This window comes from Scophthalmus maximus, chromosome 14 (genome assembly GCF_022379125.1).
Source record: "Scophthalmus maximus strain ysfricsl-2021 chromosome 14, ASM2237912v1, whole genome shotgun sequence".
NCBI classification, from domain to species: domain Eukaryota; kingdom Metazoa; phylum Chordata; class Actinopteri; order Pleuronectiformes; family Scophthalmidae; genus Scophthalmus; species Scophthalmus maximus.
The window spans coordinates 5,071,977-5,097,901 of record NC_061528.1 but is presented as its reverse complement, the minus strand read 5'-3'; the positions used below and the strand labels follow the sequence as shown (position 1 = coordinate 5,097,901).

General features: G+C 44.3%; 3 protein-coding genes across 6 annotated transcripts in view; 2 read left to right on the top strand and 1 right to left on the bottom strand.

The window, feature by feature from the left end:
• Positions 1 to 167: 167 nt before the first annotated feature.
• sestd1 (SEC14 and spectrin domains 1) lies at positions 168 to 15,234 on the top strand. 2 transcript variants are annotated; one of them, XM_035604142.2, is made up of 19 exons: positions 168 to 450; positions 1,750 to 1,819; positions 1,928 to 2,036; positions 2,665 to 2,755; positions 2,859 to 2,972; positions 5,659 to 5,772; positions 5,874 to 5,968; positions 6,052 to 6,107; positions 7,357 to 7,449; positions 8,536 to 8,693; positions 10,557 to 10,679; positions 10,901 to 11,095; positions 11,215 to 11,329; positions 11,436 to 11,601; positions 11,740 to 11,821; positions 11,911 to 12,033; positions 12,226 to 12,417; positions 12,536 to 12,639; positions 12,926 to 15,234. In XM_035604142.2, exons 2-19 carry the CDS (start codon positions 1,750 to 1,752, stop codon positions 13,212 to 13,214), a joined length of 2,289 nt encoding a protein of 762 aa, XP_035460035.2. In that variant the 5' UTR covers positions 168 to 450; the 3' UTR covers positions 13,215 to 15,234. The 2 variants fall into 2 exon arrangements, with proteins under 2 accessions (XP_035460035.2, XP_035460034.2); XM_035604141.2 differs by having other exon boundaries at positions 168 to 529.
• A 238-nt stretch (positions 15,235 to 15,472) lies between these two features.
• Positions 15,473 to 18,147, bottom strand: dnajc15 (DnaJ (Hsp40) homolog, subfamily C, member 15). Of its 2 annotated transcripts, none has more exons than XM_035604144.1 (6): positions 17,988 to 18,147; positions 17,714 to 17,765; positions 17,530 to 17,609; positions 16,640 to 16,716; positions 16,469 to 16,539; positions 15,473 to 15,979 (listed from the first exon to the last, which is right to left on the bottom strand). In XM_035604144.1, exons 1-6 carry the CDS (start codon positions 18,090 to 18,092, stop codon positions 15,909 to 15,911), a joined length of 456 nt encoding a protein of 151 aa, XP_035460037.1. In that variant the 5' UTR covers positions 18,093 to 18,147; the 3' UTR covers positions 15,473 to 15,908. The 2 variants fall into 2 exon arrangements, with proteins under 2 accessions (XP_035460037.1, XP_035460038.1); XM_035604145.2 differs by having other exon boundaries at positions 17,536 to 17,609.
• Positions 18,148 to 22,562: 4,415 nt separating this feature from the next.
• Positions 22,563 to 25,925, top strand: part of plekhm3 (pleckstrin homology domain containing, family M, member 3) — a 31,875-nt gene continuing 28,512 nt past the window's right edge. The window contains exons 1-2 of one of the 2 annotated variants that reach the window (XM_035604926.2): positions 22,563 to 22,612; positions 24,625 to 25,633. In XM_035604926.2, coding sequence (XP_035460819.2) covers positions 25,108 to 25,633 — 526 coding nt within the window. In that variant the 5' untranslated portion in view covers positions 22,563 to 22,612; positions 24,625 to 25,107. Of the gene's footprint in view, positions 22,613 to 23,207; positions 24,414 to 24,624; positions 25,634 to 25,925 lie in introns of those variants that run through there. The other variant, XM_035604925.2, reaches the window with a different exon arrangement.

Here is a 25,925-nt window from a genome sequence, read left to right as displayed (position 1 = left end):
TGATCAACCATTAATCATTTCATACTCTGGATAACGAAGCCTGTAAAGTGGTCGGGTCATTAGAGGCCGGAGGACAGGGGTTCCATCGCGGCATGCGTACACGGTTCCTCTGGGCTTTTATTTTGAATGTCGCCTCACCGGAAGTCACATTCTTCTGTTGAGCTTCACTGAGGCTGCGCAGAGCAGCGAGCTCCGCCGCCTGTTATTTGTGTTTCCACTGTTGTTAGGAGCAAACGGGGAGGGAACGAGAAACTGAGATCTTCAGTGTTTTTTTATTTTAAATGGAAAAATATTTCTTGTGACTGCTGATAAATCATCCCGAGAAGAGGAAGCGGAAGAGAGGGAAGCGCTGCAGGAGAGAGAAGGAGCGACAGAGGAGAAGAGGAGGACCGGGGATCGGAGGAAAAAAAAAATCGGGACAAAATAAAATGCTTGTGATTTGACTGGGAGGTAAAAGGAAACGCCGCCGCATCGATACTTAATGCCGATCGATCCCGAAGTTGTCGATACTGAGGGGATTGAGTCTGAGGTGAGGTCAGTGGGGCGGTTGGAGCCGCAAACGCCGCAGCCTGGGGGGCTGGTGAATGTAGGGCATTGTGTCTGTGGGCCGAGCCGAACCAAGCCGAGAGGAACCGAACCCGGGTCGGGCCGGGTCGGGTCGGGTCGGGTCGGGCCGTCCTGCGGCTGCAGCGAGGCCCGCTGACGAGGAGGGGGATGAGGAGGAGGAGGAGGAGGAGGAGGATGATGAAGATGCAGATGAAGCCATGCTGCAGGACTGATGCTGCTGCTGCTGCTGCTGCTGCTGCAGTGACTTGACTAATCAGACATGCTGCTGCTGAAGATGATGATAATTATTATATGAACCACATGATTTATCATCTGCGTTTTATGTTCTGAAATGAAGTTTAGTAGAAAAGTCGAACATCAACAATTGAGTTCTTGGTAAAAGTGCAGTGAGTAAAGAAAAAGGGGAAAGTGAAATATCCAGTCCATGAAGCTTAATCCAACATACGTAATCTAATCCACCAGAACGGTGTGGTGGGTGTGGTTTGGTCAGATTTGATTGACAGCACAAGCTCGCAGCTGTCTTCTAAAAATTCACTGTGTGACTTCAGTTAAGGATTATCTCTCTCTCTGTGGTCGTGTGATGCTTCAGAGAGGAGGTGGTAGCAGTGTCACAATGATCCTGCAGTTGTTGTCTGCATTGTGGACTAGTGTCTGGGCCTGTTGGACTAGTGTCTGGGCTCTTGGGCTAGTGTCTGGGCCCTTGGACTAGTGTCTGGGCCTGTTGGACTAGTGTTGGACTGGTGTCTGAAATGGTTAAGTGTCTGGGCCCACAGACTAGTGTCTGAGCCTGTGGACTCCTTTCTGAAATTGTGGACTAGTGTCTGGGCCTATGGGCTAATATTTGGGCTTGTTTGTCTACTGTCTGACATTTTGGACTAGTATCTGATCCTGTTGGACTAGTGTCTTGGCCTATGGGCTAGTATTTGGGCTTGTTGGACTAGTGTATGAGTCCATGGACTAATGTCTGAAAGTGTGGACCAGTGTCTGAGTCTGTGGACTAGTGTCTGAGTCTGTGGACTAGTGTCTGAGTCTGTGGACTAGTGTCTGGGCTTTTGGACAGAGGCAGAATGGACAGGAGGAGAAATGACAGCGACCAAAACTGGTTTCTCTGTTCATGTGGGCATGTGAATGTGATTCTGTGAGCGCTTCCTTTTTAAGAATTGTTTACACGTGTGTTTACAGATGTCTGACCTAAGCATGGAAGCCACCAACATCCTCCCGATCCTCAAGAAGAAACTGGCCTTCTTGTCAGGTAGAAAGCACGCACACATACACACGCACGCACACACACGCGCACGCACGCACACGCAATAAAGTTGTTTTTTTCTCATTTTTCCCTAATGTTGTGTTTTTTATTCAGGGGGCAAAGATCGGCGCAGTGGTCTGATCCTGACCATCCCTCTGAGTTCAGATCAGACCAGCATGGAGGAGCTCAGCGCCACACTGGACTACCTTCTAAGCATCCCCAGGTACATACATACACACACACATAGATATATATATATATATATATATATATATATCTATGTGTGTGCAGCAGTTGCAGTAGAAACAGTCTGTCATGTGTCTGTGTCTTTTTAAAGCCTTTGGACATATTTGGAGTCACTGATCTGATCTGTACCAGGCTCTTGGCTCCAGAGTCGGATACTTGTTCAGAGGTTCTGGAAAAGGCTTAAAGGATGATTCCAGTTTATTACAACTTGTTTCTCATTGCCTTCTTGGCCCAAAGTTGTGACGACCCTGAATATAAGATAGGGAAGATCTGTATTTGTTTAGTTGTGTAGAAACTAAACAAAGGGCGAGTCACACGCTCGCACTTTCTACTCTTGAAAACTGTACGAGGGATCTTTTGGGTCTTTCTGACAGCTGTAATTTTTGGCTGCTTGACGGATGCTGATTCATTTCGGCAGTAAAGATGTGAGCATGTTCTTCGGACTTGTTCCCTCTCGTCGGATTACACGAGGCGTTACAAGCCCATAATGCAACACTTCTCTGTAAGGAGCTGGTGTTACAAAGAAAACATCTGACTGTATGTGAATGTTGACGTGTGTTGTCAAGTGTAGTTTAACGACATCTTTCTTCCCGTCTGTCTCACAGTGAGAAGTGTAAGGCTCGGGGTTTCACCGTGATCGTGGACGGACGGAAGTCTCAGTGGACCATCGTGAAGACCGTCGTGCTCATGTTGCAGGTACAAACACGCGTAACGTCTCCGTACGGAGAAACGCACTTACACCAGGACGTTTGTCTCTGTCTGGGATAATTAACGCTGACGCTTGTCAATGCCGTTTCAGAATGTGATCCCGGCCGAGGTGTCGCTGGTCTGCGTGGTGAAGCCCGATGAATTCTGGGACAAGAAGGTCACACACTTCTGCTTCTGGAAGGAGAAGGATCGGCTGGGCTTTGAGGTGAGTCTCGTGGCCGACGCTCCGCTGAAACTGCTTCAGGACAAAACCAGCTTTGAGCGCCGAGCGGTGACCGAAATGATTTTGAAAGTTGTGGTCTTGGTGGAAATTTCGAAAGAAATGTGTGTGTGCCTGACTTGAAAAGGACTTTGTTCACTTGAACCACAGAGTTTTTAACACTCCAGCAGAACATGGGTTTTTTTTCTCATTTTCAAAAGATGTAAAATGACATCTCTGGACATTGATGTGGGCTTCGGTTCCCTTTTCCACCGCAGGAAATTAGACGTTTGGCCTTTCCATGAGCTTTAGTTTTAAGAACCACTTGAGGCTTTTTTTAAAGTTCGTCCCTGAGTCGACTCTGAAGATGTACGGTCATTAAAGAGACAGCGACAGGTCTTAACCATGTAGTTCTGTTTTTAGTAATGCAGCATGTGGCATGGCTGTAGAATTTCTAGCGGCTGGTCAGTTGTTCCACCACGTGGCCCCAGATTGAAATATCATAAGTACCGTATGCCTGTTTTGATTGGCTGCACTGGAAGGTCACTCGAAAAAAAAGCCTCCCATCATAGAGACGGGAGAGAGAGCAGTGCTTGTGATTTTAATAAGAGCTCAGACAGACAGACAGACACACACACACACACAAACACACACACACACACACACACACACACACACACACACACTCCTTAAATGTGTTGTTACTTGATATCAAACAGAGACAAATATAATAACCTTGGGCATCATTATCCGTCCTGAGTGCTGCTGGAAACCTGAGCCAGGATCAATTTTGTGTGTGTGTGTGTGCTTGCGTGTACGTGTGTGTGTGTGTGTGTGTGTGATTTGGGGCCAGTCTCCTCCTCTATTATACTCTCTTATAACAGATGGTTTTACTGACAGAGATCAGTCGTTATTGTGACCCAGATTTCTACGCCCATGTTGGCTCCGGCGGCAGTTGCCACGGTAACTCGAGCAAGTCGGCGGGTCCTTCGTGTAACTTGAAATGTTGCTGCATATGGATAATCACAGTGATCGTTGCGATTACTTGACTTTTCTTCTTTTAGTCAGAGTGGGGTTAATGCTGTGTGCTCAGGCTCAGAGGGAAAACTCTCACTGATGGTGCGTTCAAGGACACTCCGACATTTAAGAGTCGGCTAACAGACACCAACAGTTTATTTCCAATCACAATGTCCATGTTTGTGGTCTGCCAGATTGTGTAGATACTGAATATATTTTGTAAGGGGGAATTATTTATTGCTTTGATTTAAGTGCTGGCGTTGTCGGTTCCTCTGCCAAGGACTTTATGTTTTCATAGCAATTTGTCTGTCAGCAGGATTACTCAATAACCGCTGAACTGATTTCCATGAAATTTTGCACGACCCCGAGGAAGAGCCCATTAAATTTCTGGAGCGGATCCGGAAAAAAATGGGTGGATCACATTCTTTAACGTGGCGAGACAGGGCGACAGCCTCGGCGGAGGTATGCTCCCGTTGAGCGGCCTTCAAGTGAAATTCTGTTAGTTAGAGATCCTTACTTTATTTGAACACACACACACACAGCTGCTGGAAGGGAGATTTCAGTGACTGTGCTGAAATGTGACTCATCTTAACTATGGCGTGTGTTTGTGTGTGTGGGGTGTGCGTCGAACAGCTGCTCTACCTTCTGACCTAACATTTTAAACACACACACACACACACACACACACACACACACACACACTGAGCTGACTACAATATCTCTGACAGCATCTGCTGCCGTGACAACTGGGAGACCACCAGCTGTTTGACTGTCCAGGTATTTGTGAAAACGATCCCTCATACAAATGTTGCCCGGAGTTCTTCACGATATATATCATGACATAGTCGCCACATTGTTGTGTGTACCAAAATGTTGGTTGTCGTTATTTTTCTTCGCCGAAGGAAAAGATTCGCTCACAGGCCTCTCATGAACACACTCATGAACACACATGAGTCCTCTTATCTCCAGATTTAGTTTGTCTTGTGACCCAAGAATTTTGTTTGGTTGATAGACTGAGGCAATACTTGACATAATAATCCGTGATCAGTGCTGAATATGTATAAATCATCCAAAAGATGTTTTTTAAGAACGGACGTAGAATTTGAGTTTGTCAAATTAAAAAAAAAAGTTGGAGAAATCAAGGACCATTCTGTTACATCTACATAAATGTTCTGTCTGAATTACTGAATCTACCCACAGCTCCAGTGACGAACCTCAGTCACTCTCTCCATTCGTTGAACGTGGCTCCTGACAATTAAATACCCATTTAGCCATTTCAAGAAGAGGTTCAAAGTGAACGACTCATTTTTGTTTAGACGACTGCATTTAATCTATCTCTCCAGAACATTTCTCTATGAGACGGCGACAGCGTCTGTGGTTTTTCTTGGGCCAGCGAGTGGATGTTTACGATCTGGTGCGTGTGTGTGTGTCACTGCTCTGGGAACACTTGCCTTCAGCGATGGCCAACTGTGGCTCCCAGGCGTCCTGATAGTGTACAAGCGCATCTCTGCACTTCTGAAAGAGGAACATGGTGCCAGTTGGAATATTATACTAATGATATAATCAACAAACCGTTGAGGATGAGACTATGAAAATGTTCTTGCACGAGGTCCCTTTATCGTTATCGTCTGATTCATTATGCTCCCCGTGCGCTTGTGTCCGTGCTTCCCGTCAGGTGATCCTGGTTTCGGCCAATAAGCTGACTCGTTACATCGAGCCCTGTCAGCTGACGGACGACTTTGGGGGAAGTCTGGACTACGACCACAACGACTGGCTCAACAAGAGACTGGTATTTATTTTTGATGAATTTGTGTATATTTTTAGTACGACGTTACCTAAAATGCTTGTTGTCGTGGTAACCTGTTTTCATTCTGTTCGTTTTGGTTGCAGGTTTTTGAGAAGTTCACCAAGGAGTCGACGTCACTGCTGGACGAGCTGTCGATCATCAATGACAGTGACAAGGGCAGTTCGGTGGACAAGGACAAGTACGTGTACACACTACACACACACACACACACACACACACAGATGAAATCCAGAGCTATGTGTGACTGTCTGTTCTCTGCAGATCAGCTGACTGCGCCCTCTTGCCGTCCTTTGACCCTGAGACTGTTCTACAGACCGGTAACTATCATCTTCTCTACTTTACACTCCAATGAAACAGCCACGTCATTATGTAAATGTGGCGGTAATTATACACGCAAATGCTGCTCCGGACATTTTCCGGAACTTTTCCTACCGGCCCCCCTAGGAAAACAATTCCCATGTGAGAATAGAGCAGGAAAATCTTCAGAAGATTGTGCGAGTGTGCTTCCTGATTGTGCGAATGTTCCGGAAATGTTCCTGCTGCAGTGAACGCGTCTGACTCGGACCTTCTCCTGCTGCGTTCTCCATATGTGAACGGCAAACTCCAGAAAACCTAATTTTCCGGAGTTCATGCCTGAAAACAGCTACGTAAATATGACAATTGCAATACAAAAACCAAAAAAGGACCGAACATAATTCTAAAAAACAATTAATACTCATACAAGAATCAATTATTGTGGAATAATAAGTGCATAACAGGCACATGACACAAAGAAGAAATAAACTATTAATTCAGTGACCAGTCATATCTTCCCTGTGGACTCTCACGAGGAGAAGTACGGAATAGCGAGTGGGAAACTACGGAGGCGTAATTCTGCCATGCCATTTTTGTTATAACAAGATGTTTTTACATTATTACAATGTACCAACTTAACATGGTATAACATTAAATGTTTTTGCCTTATATCAATGTAAGAATTCATCCCGTTACATGTGGACACAATTACACGTTTACTTCTTGTGATCATGATCTCTGAGTAGTAAATTAAAGATTGGAATCGTGGATCCAAGCTGCTTAACGCAAGTTCCCTGTCATTGTGTCTGGGCTCACCCTGACCTGGAGGGTGTGGGGGAGTCTGCTGCCACCAGGACCTGGAGCTAAATAGACACGGAGGGTGGATGAATGATGGATGGGTGGCCGGCTGCGTTCACTGTACTGAGCAGCCTGTGTGTGTTTGTGTGTGTTTGTTGGGCAGAGGTGAAAGGAGTCTTTGTTTGTGGTACCACCCTCGTCCCTCCACCAGCTCCTTTCATATTGTAACACGGCATGTAACCAAACACTGACGTGTTATTGTCTCAGACGGTCTAATAACACGGCTTTTAACGTCTCGAGGCGACCCTCTCTCCCTTTGTGTGTGTGTGTGTGTGTGTGTGTGTGTGTGTGTGTGTGTGTGTGTGTGTGTGTGTGTGTGTGTGTGTGTGTGTGTGTGTGTGTGTGTGTGTGTGTGTGTGTGTGTGTGTGTGTGTGTGTGTGTGTGTGTGTGTGTGTGTGTGTGTGTGTGTGCAGGTCATGAGCTGCTGTCGGAGCTGCAGCAGCGTCGCTTTAATGGCTCCGAGGGAGGAGGAGGAGGAGGAGGAGGAGGAGGAGGAAAACAGGGAGGTGAGGAAGCAGCTGTCAGTCACAGAGAAGTGTCTGTGCCGGTCGTCTGTAGTGTTTTCTTTTCATGTTTTCCTCTGGAGTGGCTGTGTACTAGTGAGTACACTACAGTATGAAGTGGAGCAGTAGTTCTCAAACCTTTATCGAGTCAAGACCCACCAGAATATTCAGCCTGGTGCGGAGTTTTCTCACAATTAGATTAAATGGGGTGTGAGGATCTGTGATTTAAAAAATTTTTTTTTTAAATTCTATCTTCCCTTGAGCTGCCAGGCAAGTTTATCTGTGGCGCATGAAACCAATTTCATAAAATAAGTTTAATCTCTCATGTGCACACAGACTGTAACTCTCAAAAACACACTTGACAACCTTTGTTCACTGGTACAGACAATTTAATGTCAAAACAATTCTCAGTCTTAAAAATAATGTAATTTCACTTTGAATATATTAAATTCGTTTTGTTCTCCACAACCATGTGGCGACCTCAAGAAATGATCTCTGAGAATCACTGAGGTAAAGTGCGAGGATACAATCCACAGTGACTCTCTCACAGCAGCACTTTCCACAGAGGCGGCACTAAGTGTCAACGTCAGTCCGAGTTACATCAGACGTCGGACCTCCTCGATGGTGTTGCGTAAAGGACAGGGCAAAACACTTTTGCACAGTGCTGTATTTAGAAAGGGAACAAAGTGAGGTTTGTCTTCCGCCTGACCCATGACGGAGATTAAAACTGATAAGGAGCTGAAACGCGCATCTGGACCGAGATCGTTTTTTGTTTTAAAATGAGAAAAAAGACGTAGCGGTGTGGATGTAGCCACAGACTGAGAGCGAGGCTTCATCACCCAACATCAGCGTTGGACCTCACTGATGTTTTAGTGCGTGACAGCGGCCAGGTTCAAAATCTGCCGTTAAGCCTGGACACCGAGGGGTGGAGGGGGTTACAGCAGCAGATTAATGCTCATGACATGTTCACCAATTGCATATAAGTCTGCAGGGTATGATTGAACCAGATCTTAGGAGAGACGTCCTGGACTATAACCCCCCCCCCACAGGTCTGCTCCCTGACCTCTCTCTCTGACCTCTGACCTGCAGGTCCGGCTTGGCGTCCCATGGAGGAGGAGCTGCTGGCTCAGCCTCGGGTGATGAAGCTGCTGGACTCGCTCAGGGAGCAGTACACCCGATACCAGGAGATCTGCAGGCAGCGGAACAAGCGCACCCAGCTGGACGAGATCCACACCAAGGTCATGCAGGTAATGCGTGCGCATACACACACACACACACACACACACACACACACACACACACACTATCGTCTGTCTGTATAAAGCCAGATTTAATATTTTTACTCTTTAAAAGGCCATCTTAAGTTTGTGCCCGAATGGAGGACAAATCAGTAAAACATGTCTGCTTGAGGTGAAGACATCGTCCTGTTCCTGAATCTTCAGTCTTTAAAAAAAGTCTCTTAGGGCCTTTTATTTATCATCCGTACGTTGACCTTTGACCCTCAGAAACGGTGTCAGTGAGCAGCATCACTGCTATGCAGTGTGTGGTTTCGAGCAGCCGCACGGGCTGATGGGTAACGAGACTTAAGTCTTGGAGATGAGCCTGGGGTTGCCATGGTAACCTCAACATATCGGTCACTTGCCTGGAGGTTTCTGAGGTGGGGGGTGGGCTGGTGGTGGCGGCGGCCTAGTTCTGGATCTAAACTGTGTGTGTGTGTGTGTGTGTGTGTGTGTGTGTGTGTGTGTGTGTGTGTGTGTGTGTGTGTGTGTGTGTGTGTGTGTGTGTGTGTGTGTGTGTGTGTGTGTGTGTGTGTGTGTGTGTGTGTGTGTGTGTGTGTGTGTGTGTGTGTGTGTGTGTGTGTGTGTGGTCTTCAAGGCATCACTGACCTAATAAATACAATTAAGATCATGATACTGACACATGCACATCTGGTTCGACTGATCCAGATGTTGTACTATGTAGTACCTTCAACTCACGATAAAATCAAAATCACTCTTTTATTGATTGATATTGATTTTGGTTCATATTTGACAAACACACAGGCTGCTTGTTTTATTTAGTTTTACTCTATTGAACAAATAAGAGTCCACTAAACATCCAGTTGTTACCAAACAAGACACACTCACACTGTTTCCACAAAAGCTCCCAAATTGTTAATATTGTGGAAAATAGGAATATTTTCATTAGATAATGGAATACAATTAGTAGAGGTTAAAGGAAGCATTAATGTAGACAAATAATGATTTTTTTTTCAATTGCTCCCAGAGATCTATCACACTCATTTACACCAGTGAAATTTAAAGGGCCATTCCACTTATTTCACACATGAAGATTAGATTTCTTGTCACAGGTTATGTTATTTAGGTTAACTCGGACTGAAGTTGAGTCTTCACATTTTGAACAGGCAGCTGTTGGGACATAAAATTGTGAAAAATCATGCCATGTTGATGAAATGTAGTATCCAGTGTTTTTGGAGTGTCACCCACACGAGAGACTGAAAGTCAGAAAATCTTCTTGTTGCCAGCGATTTTTAAATCAGATTCTTGTGTCTCTCTCCAACTTGATTTGCTAAATCTCTGGAAACCCCCTTCAATAGCCGAGTCATGATCTTTGATCAGCCCATGTGCTTCAGCTGGAGGAAATCAACTTCAATTTTTTAATTTCATGTTTCAATTTCCCTTCACTCTTACATGTAAATAATTAAACCTGTGTTGCCACGGCACATCAAGGACGATAAGAAGTGGATTAAGTCAAATCAAAAGATTTATGAACAGTCAACATCAAAGAAAATCTTGATATGGTTATGACTTGATATCATGTGAACTCCATCATGGAGGCAAGTAGAGCCTGAGTACCTCCTGCTGGTCGCTCCACAGTACTGCAGCTCAGAGATTCATCATTCTTCTTTGATAATCTTCACTGAGACTGAAGAAGATCCTCAAAAACATAATTTTTTCACAGCATGCCACAGCAGGAAATCATAAACTTTTCATAGGACGAGAACCTATATTCTGAAATACTTCCTCCCACTTCTCTGTCTGATCACAAAATCTGTAATTACTTAAATTCTTTTATAAGTGTAAAATGATCTCTGTCTGTGTTTCTCCCAGGTGGTGACCTGGTTGCAGGGTCCAGGTTCAGAGCTGCTAAAGACCCACCAGGCGATCGGCGACTCGATTCGAGCGGCTCAGGCCCTGCAGCAGAAACACGAGGAGATCGAGAGCCAGCACAGTGTAAATGCAACACGATGAAACGTGCACGCATGCGATTAGGGCAAACTGATAATTCAGATTTGTGGTTAAAAAAAGATCTTAGGGGGGATTTATCTTTTGATGCTTCCACTCTGTAGTTTCGACTGTGAAAAGGTCAGGGGCGTTACATTAAGCCGCTTTAGCATTAGCTCAGATTTAAACCGAAAAAAACTCCTCTTCTGTATCGCTGTGTGTGTGAGCAGGAGTGGTTCGCGGTGTACGTGGAGTTGAACCAGCAGATCGCCGCCTTGCTCAGTGCCGGGGAGGAGGAGGAGGTGATGGAGCTGAAGTCGCTGCAGCAGCAGCTCAGCGACGTCTGCTACCGGCAGGCGGCGCAGCTGGAAAGCCGGCAGAACGTCCTGCAGGCGGCGCAGGGCTTTCACAACACCACGCAGGAGGTAACACACACACACACACATACACACACACACACAGGCTGTACATTTGTCTTTCTGTTCTTTCAGTTAGTGAATGTGATGGTTTCTGAGTGATCAACGCTGTGTGTCTGTCTCTGCAGTTGTCCCAGCAGCTGGACGGTCTGCTGGGCATGCTCTGTGCCGACGTGGCTCCGTCCGACGGAGCTTCCATTCAACAAAACCTCAAACTGCTGGAGGAGAAGCTGCAGTCCGTCGGTTCGTGCTCCCAATTAGTCACTCTTTCATCTTTTTCTGTGGTATTAAGCGGGGACATCTACAACTTTTACACCCCTGTGACGTTAACCGTCTCCCCTCCATGCAGAGGCAGGTCTGGGTTCGCTGCGTCAGAAGGGCTCGTTGTTGATGGAGCAGATGTGCAGCCAGCCGGCGTGGTCTCCGGAGGAAAGCGAGAGTCCGGCCGGAGAACAGCAGGACAACGTTCAGCACATACAGGCCGTGATGGAGGAGATGCAGCTCCGCAAACAGAGGTTACTTTCTTCTTCGCCTTCTTTGGTTTCTTGGCTGAATAGTAAAACCAAAAGCTTGACAAGGCATTTCTGTATTCTAGCTCCGATACTAGTAGATTGCTCAGCTAATGGTGTGTGTGTTTGTGTGTGTTGTTGCAGGTGTGAGGACATGGTGGACGTGAGGAGGCTGAAGATGCTGCAGATGGTCCAACTGTTCAAATGTGAAGAAGATGCTTTACAGGTGAGACGCACAACAACAACAACCACAACACACACACACACACGTGCCTCCTGTATTGATGAGATGTGTGTGTGTCTGTGTGTGTTCAGTCAGTGGAGTGGCTTGGCGAGCTTTTGGACGCCCTGTTGAAGACTCACGTCCGACTGGGCGACGACTCTCAAGAGACCAGGACCATGTTGGACAAACACAGGAAGTTTGTGGACGTCGCTCAGGTGAGACACTAACCCAGACTCAAAACCTCAGTTGTTAACCACACTGTTGTTGCTGACTGAAAATCAGAGGATCACCAAGGTCGGTGGGATTCATCCTCAGGGGGACATGAATGTCTGTACCTAACTTCACGGCAGTCCATCCGATAATTCATGGGTCCCTGACAATAACTCTGTCTCTCTGTTTGTCCTCAGAGCACCTACGACTACGGCCGGCAGCTGCTGCAGGCGACCGTCGTCCTCTGTCAGTCCCTGCGCTGCACGACGCGCTCGTCCGGAGACACCCTGCCGAGACTCAACCGCATCTGGAAGCAGTTCAGCGTCAGCGCCGAAGAGAGACAACAGAGGCTGGAGCTCGCGCTGAACTTCCACACCAACGCCGAGAGGGTGAGACAGGCTGAGGGACACAGAGGGACACAGACCTCGTGTGTTAACAGAATGGCAGTGAAGAGACAGTTGAAGATATAGACTTGCCTTCAGCTGGTGTGTTTTTGCCGCCTTTCAGGTGCTACAGCAGGAATGTGTCGACGCCGAGTTTCTGGATGAAGTCGACTCTTCTGGGAAAACGCTGCTGGACAGACTGACCATTCCTGTCATCTTCCCCGATGGGTACGTACACACACACGCACACACACAAACACCTGATTTTCTCGCTCCAGATGACTTTGCATTGGATGACATTCATTCCATGGAGACTTAGCCCTTTCTTTTGGCTACTTGGAGGCACCAGAAACAAGTCGGGGACACACTGACATGTCATCCATCACCTTTGGATCTTTATACATTTAAAAAACATACAGGACAACTTGAGCATTTATTTTTTCAGAGTTGTGTTCCTGGCTGCTGTTAACAGCTGATCTCTCACATGTTCCCTAACTCCAATTGTCCGCTTCAGGAGCGAGCAGTACTTTGGGAGTCCCAGCGAAACGGCAGCGGCGGCGGAGGGCGTCAGAGAGCGCCTCCTGCTGGTGGAGGAGCGGCGGCTGCAGCTGCAGGAGGCGAGGCTTCACAGCGAGGACGAGGTGGAGGTGCTGAACGGGCAGGAGTCTCGGCTAGACGTGATCGGAGAGGAAATGAGCGAGAAAGAAGAAGAGGAGGAGGAGGAGGAGGAGGTGGAGCAGGATGTGGAGGAAGAGGTGGGGCAACAGGATGAGGAATTAGAAAGGGCGACGCAGGATTGCTAATGGATGACGTTCAACCCGAGCAGCCTTAACGAAGATTGTCAATGAAGGGCTGCTCATTCGTGTCCAGCGTTTCCCGAGCCAAGAAAGCCCTCGACCGGTTGCTTCTGTTTCGCTGCAGCTGTAGGTTTACACTTACTGCTGCCATTCATCTGCATCCGAATCCCTTATCCATCAGCCTCAATGCTAACCCTTCCTTCAAGAGGATAAACATGTTCGTTGGATGTGATTTCTCCATCGTGCTTTCACTCCTGTAAAAGCTTCAGCACTGTCTGCGCTGGAAGACCAGCGCCCTCTAACACGGTTCTGCTGTTCCTTCGAAATGGAACCTTCTGGATCACAAAACTGTAAAATACTGGAATTATTTCCTGGAAAAATGAAAACCCATGTTCCCTGACGCTTTGTCGATGATGACCGACTGTAAAATAACCTCTTTTTTTTTTTCTTGGATAAGAATACTCGTCCTTCCCAGCATGCCTCTCGTTCACCCAAGTGGGTGGAGCTTCCATGGTTCTAACATGGTTTCTGTCTGTGCCTCCTTATCTCTTTTCTTGCTTCGTCGCTCCCCCCCTCCTTTTATTCGCCTCTTCTTTCAAAAGATGAACTCTGCAGCGACCTGATCCTGATTCCGAATCAACCGTCCTGAATGTTTCACCTACAGAACTCTTTTTTTTTTTTTTAAGTTTTAAGACTGTTTCCATTGCAACTTGTGCAGAGGAGTCAACTGCAAGGTTCAAAGAGCAAAAACTCAACAACAACAACCAATCAGCTATAAGTAAAACTGTCACTTCCCCCCCAAATTTGAAGTATTCTCTTTTGAGTTAAACTGAAATAAAAAAACTAAAAGTGCTATTCCCAAAAGACCAGACTGTCCAAAAGAGTCTCAGTGAAGATTAGTGCTGTGGAGCTCAGTGCCACAACACAGTCAAACAAATGTAGTGCCATCTGTCACAGATGGGGGTCAAGCAGTGCCTTACAGCGTCAGACCCCTCGCCGCTACAAGAGGTGGTGCGATCCAAAAAAGTGACATAATCCACGACTTTCCATTCTCAAAGATTGTACCGATCAAATAACTTAGCCGACATCGTCACTTGGTACCAAGAAATTCACACCCACTGGTGAACCATCAGTGAAATTAACTTTTGTCGTTTTAGGTTAGTGTGCTCACAATTTAATAATTTCAAATGTCAATTAAGCAAAACCTATAAACTTCGGGTCCTGCGTCGCGTGCCTTCAAACCACTGCTACGGTTTTCTTGGATTTTATACGATGTTATTTTGATCTTGGATCAATGTATGTGGCTATAAATCGGGGGTTTGGCTGCTAAACATAACATAATCAAATGTTATGCATTTTACAGGATAATGGACTGTTTTTTAAGTTAAAAAAAACAAACAAGTTTGATGATACAACCTATATAATATGATATATAAGTCAAGAGGATGAATTATGAAATTCGGTGCACAGATCCCTCCTGAGCTCTGTATTATGGCAAATCCTAATTTGACCAAATGAATACACATGCGGAAACAAAATAATGCAATTTAATGTCAGTTCCACTTTATGCCCGTTTCTCGTTGAAACGGTCTCTGGGATTTGCAGTCAACAAAGTTGTGACTTCACCGTGTCCATGCTGGCCACATCAGACCCAGAGGCTCCGACCGCTGCGCTGCTCTAAATAAACCCCTCTGCCTTCATGATGGAACTCGAACGCGTGCCGCTCGCACTGGTCCAAACTGACCACAGGGACCGAAGTGACCTCTGACTCCACCGGAGTCGAGTCCACAGACTGACTGGCTGCACTGACACTTGGTTTGTCCACATCAGAATAAGACAGATTCATTTTCTATTTATTTGATGTTATGTTTTTTTTAAGCAGCTCCTTGTTGTAATCTGTTGCTGTTTTTGACCAGTAACTGCTGCTTTTAAGTGTAACCGCTAACCGCTGCGTCTTGCTCTGTCCTCTCAGTCCAACGACATCAGTATGACCTCATCCCCTAAATAAAGAAGATTTTTGAAGTTGCTGAGTGAGATGTTTTTTTTAATGTTGATTTGATTATACGAACAAGCGTCAACTCTACAACTAATAAGGTTTTCCTTTTAAGCACTTCTAAGCAGTTTTTACCTGCAGCTGTCAGCGTGTAACCATTTTATAAAATGTAAAAATCGACAGGCTATTTGTTATTTAGAGTAGAAGGCGAAACCTTACACGAAGGAAGACTCTTCTTTATTTACCCTCAGAGGTAAAATAGTTCATTCGGTTGATTTTTCCACATTTAATAACATAAAAGAAAGAATGTTTATTTACATAAAATCTGTTTTCACCAGGTTCTCCGTGACAAACATTAAAATGTATTATTGTAATTACACAGATTACATCTTTATGCAATACGTTACATACTCATAGTATGTACACCAAGTAGCACTTATTTGTCTTGGCTGTATAACAGAACACATGCCATCAACTCTTGGTTGACATCCATATCTATATCTTTTCAAGTTTAAAAAAAAAAACAGTTCAAGATGAATTATGTAACCAGCTTGTAACTAACGGATGCTGTCATATTAGTAGTATTTTTGCTTTTCATCTCCCAGGTCGTCCAGGTGAGGTGTTGATGTTGATGGAGCAGTGATACAGTGCTGAGAAGATTTTGCACTGTGAGTGTTCAAAGTCTTTCAAGTGTTTCCAATGAAAGGTCATCGCCGGCTCTCCTTGTCCAAAAAGTCTTTGGCCTCGTTGATCTTGGCAGCGAGATATGGCGATCCACCTGCACACAACCTCAAATTACAGACTCGTCTTTGATCAAGCCACTTTTAAGTCTATAATGTATTGCTTTTTAGAAATGTTCTAAAAAGATGTCCTATAGGGGCTACAGTCTTCAATTTAGGACCGTATGTGTTTTATGAGCGTGGTGAACTGGTAATGGGTGTCACTGGATAATTGTGATCTCCTAAAGAAAAATATATATATTTTTTAATTAAAGCCAAACCAAAGTGAATGATTAACAAAGAAACAACATCACTACAAAATGTATTAATATACATGAGTTCACGTGAATGTCGTGAATCAATAGTGCTAATGTAGTCAACATTTATCACAGTGTAAAAGCTTGATTTTCTATGATTTAGACACTTTACGCCTAAAAAAAATTCTACTTTATCAGATCTGATATGAGTGCTGCAGAAAAGTTTTGTATTGCCTTTGACATTTTGAGGGTCAGAGGTAGAAAACAACACACTGGTGAGTTTAAACGTACCTTTATCTGGATGGTTCAGGACCATGATCCTCCGGTGGGCGTCACGCACCTTGGGCTTGGTGGTGGCTGGGCTGGACATAAAAAAAAAAATACATCAATGTGAGAAGAACTTTACTTTTTATAAAAAAAGATAAAACGTCAAATATTTACAGCAGCAACCCATTCTGTTACCTTATGCCGAGAATGAGGCTGGCCTCTCGCTTGGACATCTTCTGCTCAAAACCTCCTTTGTAATACGCCGAGAAAGCCTACGGCGACAGAAGAGCAATGAAAGCATTGATGATTATTATTATTATTAACAAGTCTTTTTTCATTTTTCTTCTGACATCATCTAATGTGAAACAACGCTGGGGATTTCTCTTCTGATCAAAATCTGAAATTTGAAAAAATAGACAGGTGAATTTAGTTTGAACTTGAAAGACCTTCAGCTCACAAAAAAATAACAATCAGGGGAAGTTCTTTTCTTCTGCATAGAAAACTGGATAATAATTGTATGTCACAACAAACTACAGTTTCAATTTAGTTCTGGGTCATTTAATGCTGCGGGGGATCATCCTCCATTTTATTCTGACCTGAGAATATCACTGTTAACCAGCTTCTTTCCCACAGCTATCAGACTGCTTAACTACAGAATGTGATCTGGACACAAGAGACTGATCCTCTTAAAAATATTTGACCAAAACTAAATAATTGATTTTTTAAAAATTCTATTTTATAGTAATTTTAGTTTATTCAGTGTTTTTATTCATGAGCTTATACTTTTAAAGTCTTCTGTCTTGCACTGATTTACTGAATGGTGGACGTGTAAAACACAATTTAATTTTCAGGTGGAGCATAAAAATGACAAATAAAGGAATCTTGAATATGAACATCACACACTCACACTCACGTAGGTGGGCAATGAACCAATAGTGCTAATGTAGCCAACACTTATCAAATTGTAAAAACTTGATTTTCTATGATTTAGACACTATCCGATATGATATGAGTGCTGCAGACATTTTAGCTTAAATTCTATTTTGTAGTCATTTTAGTTTATTCGGTTTTTTTTAATGACTCACACTCACTGACGTGGGCATCTTCTTGACGGTCTCGGAGAACACTTGTCCCAGAGGTTTCCACAGCTGGAACGCATAGCGGCCTGTGGATCAAACACACGACACGTGACATGACGCCGTTTGTTTACTAGAACAAACTAGCTTGTTAGCTTAGGCGACAATGCTAATAACTGCTACTGCTAATTACCTGCAAACGCCGCAGCAGCCACGCCGAGACCGACTGCGACCAGAGTCCCTCCCTGTCACCGACACAAACCATTTAAAACCACTGTTAGACGACTCATGTATCACAGCTGACGATGTGTGATCCGCCTCCGCCCGGTGCAGGTGACGTGACAGGCCGTTACATTAGCGGTCACGGAGGTTGCGTCACACGGACTGTAGCCGGTGAAACACACACACGTTGGTTTTTCGTTTGACAGACTCCACAAATGTTTCCGGTGTGAAAAACAGATACTCACGAGGCCCCTGTCGATCTCCGCGTCGCTGTTGGCCTTTGATTTAGAAGAATATTCCGCATATCGCATCATATCTCCTCCATCCGCGGTCATGCCGGTGTTCGCCATGTTGTCTCCCCCGTGTCCCGGATACAAAACCGGAAGTCACTACACCTCCTTCTTCTTCTTCTTCTTCTTCTTCTTCCTTTTCCTTTTTTTGGCGGGTGGCAACCAGCGTTATGGTGCATTACCGCCACCCGCTATGTTGCAGTGTGAGACTGCAGTGTTTTCTCCTCAAAACAAGAACCAAAACAACCAGAACAAAACAAAACAAAATAAAAATAAATAAATAAAAAGGTAGCTATTGAAAAGTCACTATACCTTCTTCTTCTTCTTCTTGTTTTACTGGCGAGTCGCAACCACGTGGAGCATTATCATCCCCATCTGGCTCAATTAGGTATTACCTGTATCCTTGAGATCAGTCCTGTATTTTGCAGGTAGATATTAATACATGTTTTAAAACAGACTTTCCGCAGTTATTTGCAAAAATTGTTTTCATGTCCATGTGTTTGATTTCAGACAAGTTCCAGACTGCTTCTTAGTACCTGTCTCTCGCGTTATACCGTTCAAAATAAGGTGGAATACCTAATGCTGTTTTTTTTTAAGTTGTTTTTTTTTAGGGGGAGGGTGTCAATGAAATAGACCAAAGCAAGAATAGAAGAATAAGAGTCTGAGTAAGAAGGTAAAGACTTTGGTGGGCTCTTTTCCTTTTTAATCAGCACCACAACAAAAAGAAATGTATCTCTTGACAGAACAGTCTCAATGCTGAGTTGTCATGTTGTGTAAAGTACACTGCGAGAGCACAGTTTAAAGTTTCTGGATATGTGACCGTCAAAGCTAATCTTCGAATAAAACCTTTCTTGTATTGTCAGCTGCTGTTTCCAACTTTTATTCACTTTGTTTTTCAAATGAAGGGGTTAGGGTTTTTAACAGTTCTGTATGGAGGATTCCGGAATTTATCCTTGTCCATCTTGAATCAACAGTTGCCATTTCATATTTATGCCACTAGATGGGGCTATTGATCAGTGAAACGTGTGGAGCTGTAAAATGAGTTAATGCCTTTCACAGAACAAGAAAAAGGCTTCTCCTGAATAATATGTATTGATATATTTTGAGTAGTGTGCGTTGTACTGGAAGTTAGCAGCATTCAGACTTATGAGTATGTGTATATTTGTGTTTGCATTTTCTGCCTATGTTGTTTTATATATACGTTTGTATATATTTGTTGACTGCTATTATTTGTATACATTTGTATATGTGTTTCTCTTTGTACTTGCTTCTTCTGTGTGTGTGTGTGTGTGTGTGTGTGTGTGTGTGTGTGTGTGTGTGTGTGTGTGTGTGTGTGTGTGTGTGTGTGCGTGTACAGGTGTACTTTCTGGCCCTTGTGGACCCTCGACATGATTAGGGGTCCACCAGGAGTCTTGGGGCAGGAAGCATGAGCACAGAGGAGCTGATGGAGTCTCGAGCCTGGAGCTGGTTTCCATTGTCCCCAGTAATTGGATTTGGTCTGGGAGGAGAGATGACTGCCAGTGCGAGAGGCTGCGATCATTAGGTGTGAATGAGACGTGTGGTGCCAGGGCTGAACGAACACACACGCACACACACACACATACACACACTGATGATAAATCTGAAATTGCTGTATTTATGTCAAACATCATTCGTCCCACACATTTGTTTTCAAATCATTTTTTCAAAGCTCTTCTCCTCACCGAACGGGACAACAGCTTAATATCTTCTTCATCGTCCAGAATAATATAGTATGCTATAGCAAAACTTATTGAACTGAGGGGCGTTACTTACTGTAAGTGAATCGGACCTGGTCATAGTCAAGTCAGCTTTTTCTTAATTTGTGGTTTCATTACCCGTTGTAAATAAACAGTAACACGCTCGTATATACTATATAATTACTGCAAAGTTATCCTACTGTATACCTACCAAATATTGTAATATAAATTGTAATGTAAATTATATTAGATATACTGTAAATAACTGTTGATTTACTTTTTTAATTTTTACATTTCAAAATAATGTTTTTGAAAAAATACTGGCAGTAGTAACAGCAGCTCTCTTTCTCATGAACAAATACATCTGTAGCATGACACTCAGTCACTAGTATCAAAGTGTTTGGATTATTCCCCTTGTTTAACCTCTCAGGTCATATGAAGATTTGCAATGCAGCAGTACACAGGTTGCAATAGAGGAAAGCATATTATTTGCATATAAAAAAAAATAGCCTGTGTGTGTGCGCGTGTGCATGTCCAGGTTAATCTCAGCGAGGGAGATACATTTACTGAACACACACACATACACGTGCGGTGTTTCCATGGGGACCAAGCAGCCACTCTGTTCTTCAATAGTGGGAGAGTGAGTCGAGGTAGTCGACCATTGTGTTGTGTATGTTTGGGGGGTCGGGGTGGCAGTTCGAGAGGGGTTACAGGGGGAGCAGTATTAAACAACGCACTAGACAGATGAAAGCGCTGCACATCTTTAAATCTAATCATAATTTAGTCATCACTAGAAGATGGTATGATCAAAATAAAGCAGTAAATAGGCCGGATTGACAGAACAGAGAGAGACACGAGTGCATGAGTCGAGGAAAAGGGGATGTGAGATTTCTGTTGGATGGAAAATGATGGAGCCTCGTGGACAGAGATCGTCTTATTCCTAAAGCTTATTTGTTGCCTGATCCCCATATCCAAGCACAGGCACTTACGCTTAAAAGGATTTCTAAAGCTCAGATGCAGCTACACTGTTTAAAATACAACGACTTCGTCAAGATCATTGATATCTGGAGGACCAAAATGTTGACCACTGTTTCTTTGCTCATTAAAACCAGAAAATGATTTGTCCGTGTAGATTAATAAGTTCTGCATTAGTTCAAAGAATCCCTGGAATCTACCAGTTTGTATCCAAGACATGTAGGACTATTATCCCGTGACAATGAAACTGGGAGAGTAACACAGTGGAGCCCATTAGGGCGGCGGGGCCCTCCTCTTCTTCACCATGGAGGACTTTTTAAACAAATTCAGACAAAGAGCAATCAAAGGATGAGGAGGAGGGGGGTCCAACAGGGGTTTTCTCAAATGGACATTTGAAAGTCGATAATGATATTTCTTGGGTTGGAGCTACTGAAAATATATTTTTTTGGGCTGATATTTTGACTGATTAAACTTTCTCTCTTCTTGACAACCCTCACCCCCCCAAAGATTTATTTTGTGTGATACATGGCTAGAAATGATCTTAGTCCCTTAACATTTCTATTTTTATTGTACTTTTTAAAAATTGTTTTTGCATTTAACCTAAATCCTGTTCAAGCATTTACATACAAAACCCATATTTCATGGAATAAGGCAAAAAAGGAGCAGCCTGTGTAATTCAGACAGTCTGTGGATAACCATCCATTTCCTACTATTCAAAAAAATGGGTAGAAACTGGGTTCAGACTGTAATATAAGAATATCCATGCAGATATCCAGTGCAACATTGACCCAAACATACTCAAATTTAATTTTCTCAAGGTTTACAGGTGGAGAATATTGATTTACAGATATGTGTTTTTAATACTGTTGCTGGAACACGCAGGTTGGAGGAGAATTTCCTTGTCCATCTTGGATAATGTTTCTCTCTGTTGGACTGACACTTGCGGATGCTGGGGCAACTTCAAGCAGCCCATTAGGGAGAAACTATTCTCCACCTCTGCTTTGTTTTCCACTCTCCGGTCCTTTTCCCATCTTGGTCAGATTCTTCTGTGCAGATGGAAGTCACGACCTCTTTTTGTCAGACTAAATAAAGGCACCACCCCCTGCTATTAACCATAGTGTTGACCATGTCCTTAAGGGATTTTTTTTTCTTATCCCATTTCAGGATAATGAAAATAATGGAAATGCCCCTGTGTGTAGCAAAATCGGCTTCATGCGGAACACATTAGCGAGGGACAGAGGACGGGTGTTGGGAAATGTAAAAAGCTCATAAGATTTGGTAAAACTTGTTTGATCCTTGCACAGCCTTGGCATCTATAGCAAGGAAATGGAAAATACAATATTAAAAACTCAGCAATTTTTTGGAGTAGTTCCAACATGTCATGAAATTTGAAATGAAATTAATAAATCTAAATATGCCAAAAATGTTTTTGTCAAGTAAAAAATTGCTGCTAAGAAGAGAAGCCAAATGTTGATAATAAGAAGGACGATTATCACGTGACAGTGATGATGATGGCCATTGTGTTGCGATGTACAGATTATCTTCACCATGGCAGACGTGTCGTTTGTATTCATCACATATGTATCGATGAATCAATTCATTCATTTTTTTCTCTGTCCATATTATGAGGGAATGTATTTTCAGGCGCAGTAATAAAAAGGTAAACATGATTTCTTGGCCAGTGGAGGAAATCAACTTGAATGCAGGACTTGTAGCAGAGTATTTATACACGGTGGGGAAAAGGGATCTAAGTACTCTCCATCACTAGTGTAAATAGTTTTGTACACAAGCGGTGCGCGGAACCTTTATCCGGAAGCCTCAGCTTCCTTCGGGGGGACTCTTTTCGCCGACGGACCGCCAGATGACATAATGGTAAACACAAGTAAGGTGAGTCTCGATTTACATTCTACAGCTTGTTAATAATGTCATTGGTTTCACAACAACAACAACGACAACACAATCCCAGCTCAGGTCCACGGGTGGACGGTGTCAATTTGAGTGAAAGAACAGTTTTTTATCTCGAGTTAAAATCACATCCTTCACGGATGGAGAGAGGCTAGCTGTTAGCTTGCTAGCTGACGAGCCTCAGCTCACTTCACTATTAGCTGGGGGATAAAAAACAACAACAACAGGCCTTCTTCGGCCAGCTGTCACAACACTTCACTTATTTATATACACACTGTGTGTGTGTGTGTGTGTGTGTGTGTGTGTGTGTGTGCGCGCGCGCGGACATGCAGTGTGTGTTTCAGTCAGCAGGTTCATGTTGCTAACCAGCAGACTGACCTTCTGGCTACTGGCCTCACCTCTGTCAGTGTGTGTGTGTGTGTGTGTGTGTGTGTGTGTGTGTGTGTGTGTGTGTGTGTGTGTGTGTGTGTTCTGCTGAGATGATGCTGACTGTGTGTTTACAAATATTGGAGCTGAGGCACACACACACACACAAACACACACACACACACACACACACACACAATGTGCAGCTAGTCTTGTCAGAGCCAGTTGGTGTCATTGTATAACGTTTGATTAAGGAATTCAGATGATGATGATGATGATCATCATCATCATGATGATCACCACCGGTCCTGCTTACTGAGGACCGGTGGTGTGTTCAAAGCCCTTCACAAATTTTTATTTTCCTATTTTTTTTCTCTACATAAAATGCACCTATGTAAGCAGTAGTCGTGGGAGAACAATAAAAAAATATTTTTTTTGTTTTTCTTGTGGTGACCTCAGGCTCATGTTTTCAGTAATCATGATCTCAAAGAGGATGGGGGGTTCATGCTTTGTTCTTGAGTTAACTTCATCACTGATCAGAAGTACTCAAATCTGTGCACACAGGCTCATGTTGACTGTATTGTCTTGACAGAATGTCTGAGTCAACATGAGCTCAGTGAGAAGATCAATGAGTAACCGACCATGATGACGACGCTCAGTTAGGTCAGAGCTGTAATCTGCAGGCGGATGACGTCAGAGTAAATATGTCAGTATGACAATATGTCGCAGAGAGAGTAGAGCATTTTTTATTTCATTTTTCTTTTTTGCCCTCTCAGTTTTTGGTTCATCAGCAAATAGAATTAGATGTAAAATATATAATAGATAGAGAGGAATTGATTCTTTGTGTGTCTCAGCTGCTTTGTTTTAATGTCGGTGTTGTTTACTCACGATGCAGCCCAGAAGAGGAAAAATCCATAAAGAGGATATAAAATCACCGTGATATCTTCGATAATGTACCTTTTTTTTGTATTCCCGACAAATAATCGCAAATAAATCGTTAATGTTCAACGTCGGGCCAGCTGACTGAGAAATTGAATTGTATTGATGTAATGGCCTTTAAATAATTTATATGTGGGGAAAAGTAAAAGGGGCTGCGCTTTGGAAGAGAGAAAAAATCAATGAGAGAGAGAGAGAGAGGGCACTAATGAGAAAGAAAGAGGAACAGACAGACGAGAGAGAGAGAGACACAGACAGAGATGAGATGAGAGGGGGGAATCAGAAGAGACAGACGGTCCGGCAGATGGATGGGAACCCCACCCAGGCCTGTTTCCTCTCCGCCCGCTCAGTGGTGTGATAAGCAGCTGAAGAGGAAGTCAAGTTTCATTTCATCAGGACATGTGAGGGAGGAGGATTATTGTTTCTCTTTGCTGAGGAAGAATCTGTGAAGCTCCCCGTGTGTGGGACATGCTGTAGGCTGGTAGGTAGTCTGATGGTCTGATTGGTAAACTTTCGACTTCAAAATTGTAGCGTCGCTGTTCTCTTAGCAAGCGCAGCCTGGAGCATGAGTTTGTTTTTGTGTATAGATTGATCACAGTATTTTTATCCGTCAGCAGTGTTTCCATTCTTTGTGTTTGCTCGGGATGCTTCCTCTTTACTATTTCCTCATTCTCTCTTCCTTTTTGTTACAGTTCAGCCACAGACAGTCTCCATCCGATGACCTCACAGCCACCTGACAGGCCAAAAGAGAACAATAATAAACCCGGTGGTTCACATCCTCCACAATTTGTCTCCCACACCTGAACGTCTCACACAGAGCAGAGGGATTTCTACTGTTTTCGCAGCCTTAAAATGTGTCTGGCTAAGTATCTTTGTTCGCCGCCCAAATTGGCTCGACTTGAAGAGTCCCAAGCTGCTGCCAGTCTTGTTTAGCTCTGGCACGATGCCGCAGTAGCTTTGCCCCAGGAGGTAGAGACGCGCCGTTAGACTGTAACCCTGGACGAAGGCCCTCTCTCTCTCGAGGGAGCAAGACTTGGCTTCAGCCGTCTGCGGAGCCGTCTGCTCATCAAAGTACCTGAGAGACTTGCTTTGTTTGGACATGTGGATCCTGCCAACACGGTTTCTGTACCAGTCTTGGAAAACAATCTAGTTGTGAGGTTTACAGAGACCCAGCCATGGAGGGTCTTGAGCAGCTTGACATGGTGGGTGACATCAGCCCAGCCTTGGAGGCCACTGAGGACTTTGTCCACTGCATGGATGGGATACAAGGCCAAGGCTCAAGCCAGGCTCACCCAGGGAACGTCCAGCCTCTCAGGCAGCCAAAGCAGCTGCAGGAGGTGTCCACTGCCGCACTGGGGAAGCTGAGCTCCAGCGGCGTATGGAGCCTACTGGCTGGAGAACAGCCGGAGGTGGGGCCTTTAGGCCTGGCGTGGGCCGACAACTTCAGCGTTTTGGGGCTGGGGATGGGCCTGAGGCACGGCAAGAGGAGCAGGGCGCGCTCCACCAACGACCTGGCCGCCCACACCAAGGAGTGCACCAACAACACCGCCAACACCTCGTCCAAGTCGGCCTTCAAGAAGGGACACAACCGGTCCAGATCCGACTTCAATTACCGGCCGTCTGCCTACACGGACAACGGGCTGCCCACAGTGGACTGCAGCACCCTGAAGAACATGATCCTCAACCACCAGCAGCAAGAGGGTGAGTTCACACACACCTTGTTAGTCTCTGTGTGAGCTGTTGTTATGAATTTGTGAGTCCAAATCTTTGAGGCATGTAATAGAGCTGAAAAGATTAATCAATGGCCTGAAATGATCTTTGGGTTTTGGACAGTTGAGGAGATGAAACAAGCAATTTGTAGATGCCCGCTGAGCTCAGAAAAATTCTGGTGGAAATCTAAAACAAACAACAGATGAATTCATCATGAAAATAAAGTAACTGTGGAGGCGAAGACCTTTTGCGTTTGGATATAGAGAAATGTGAACAACTTTAC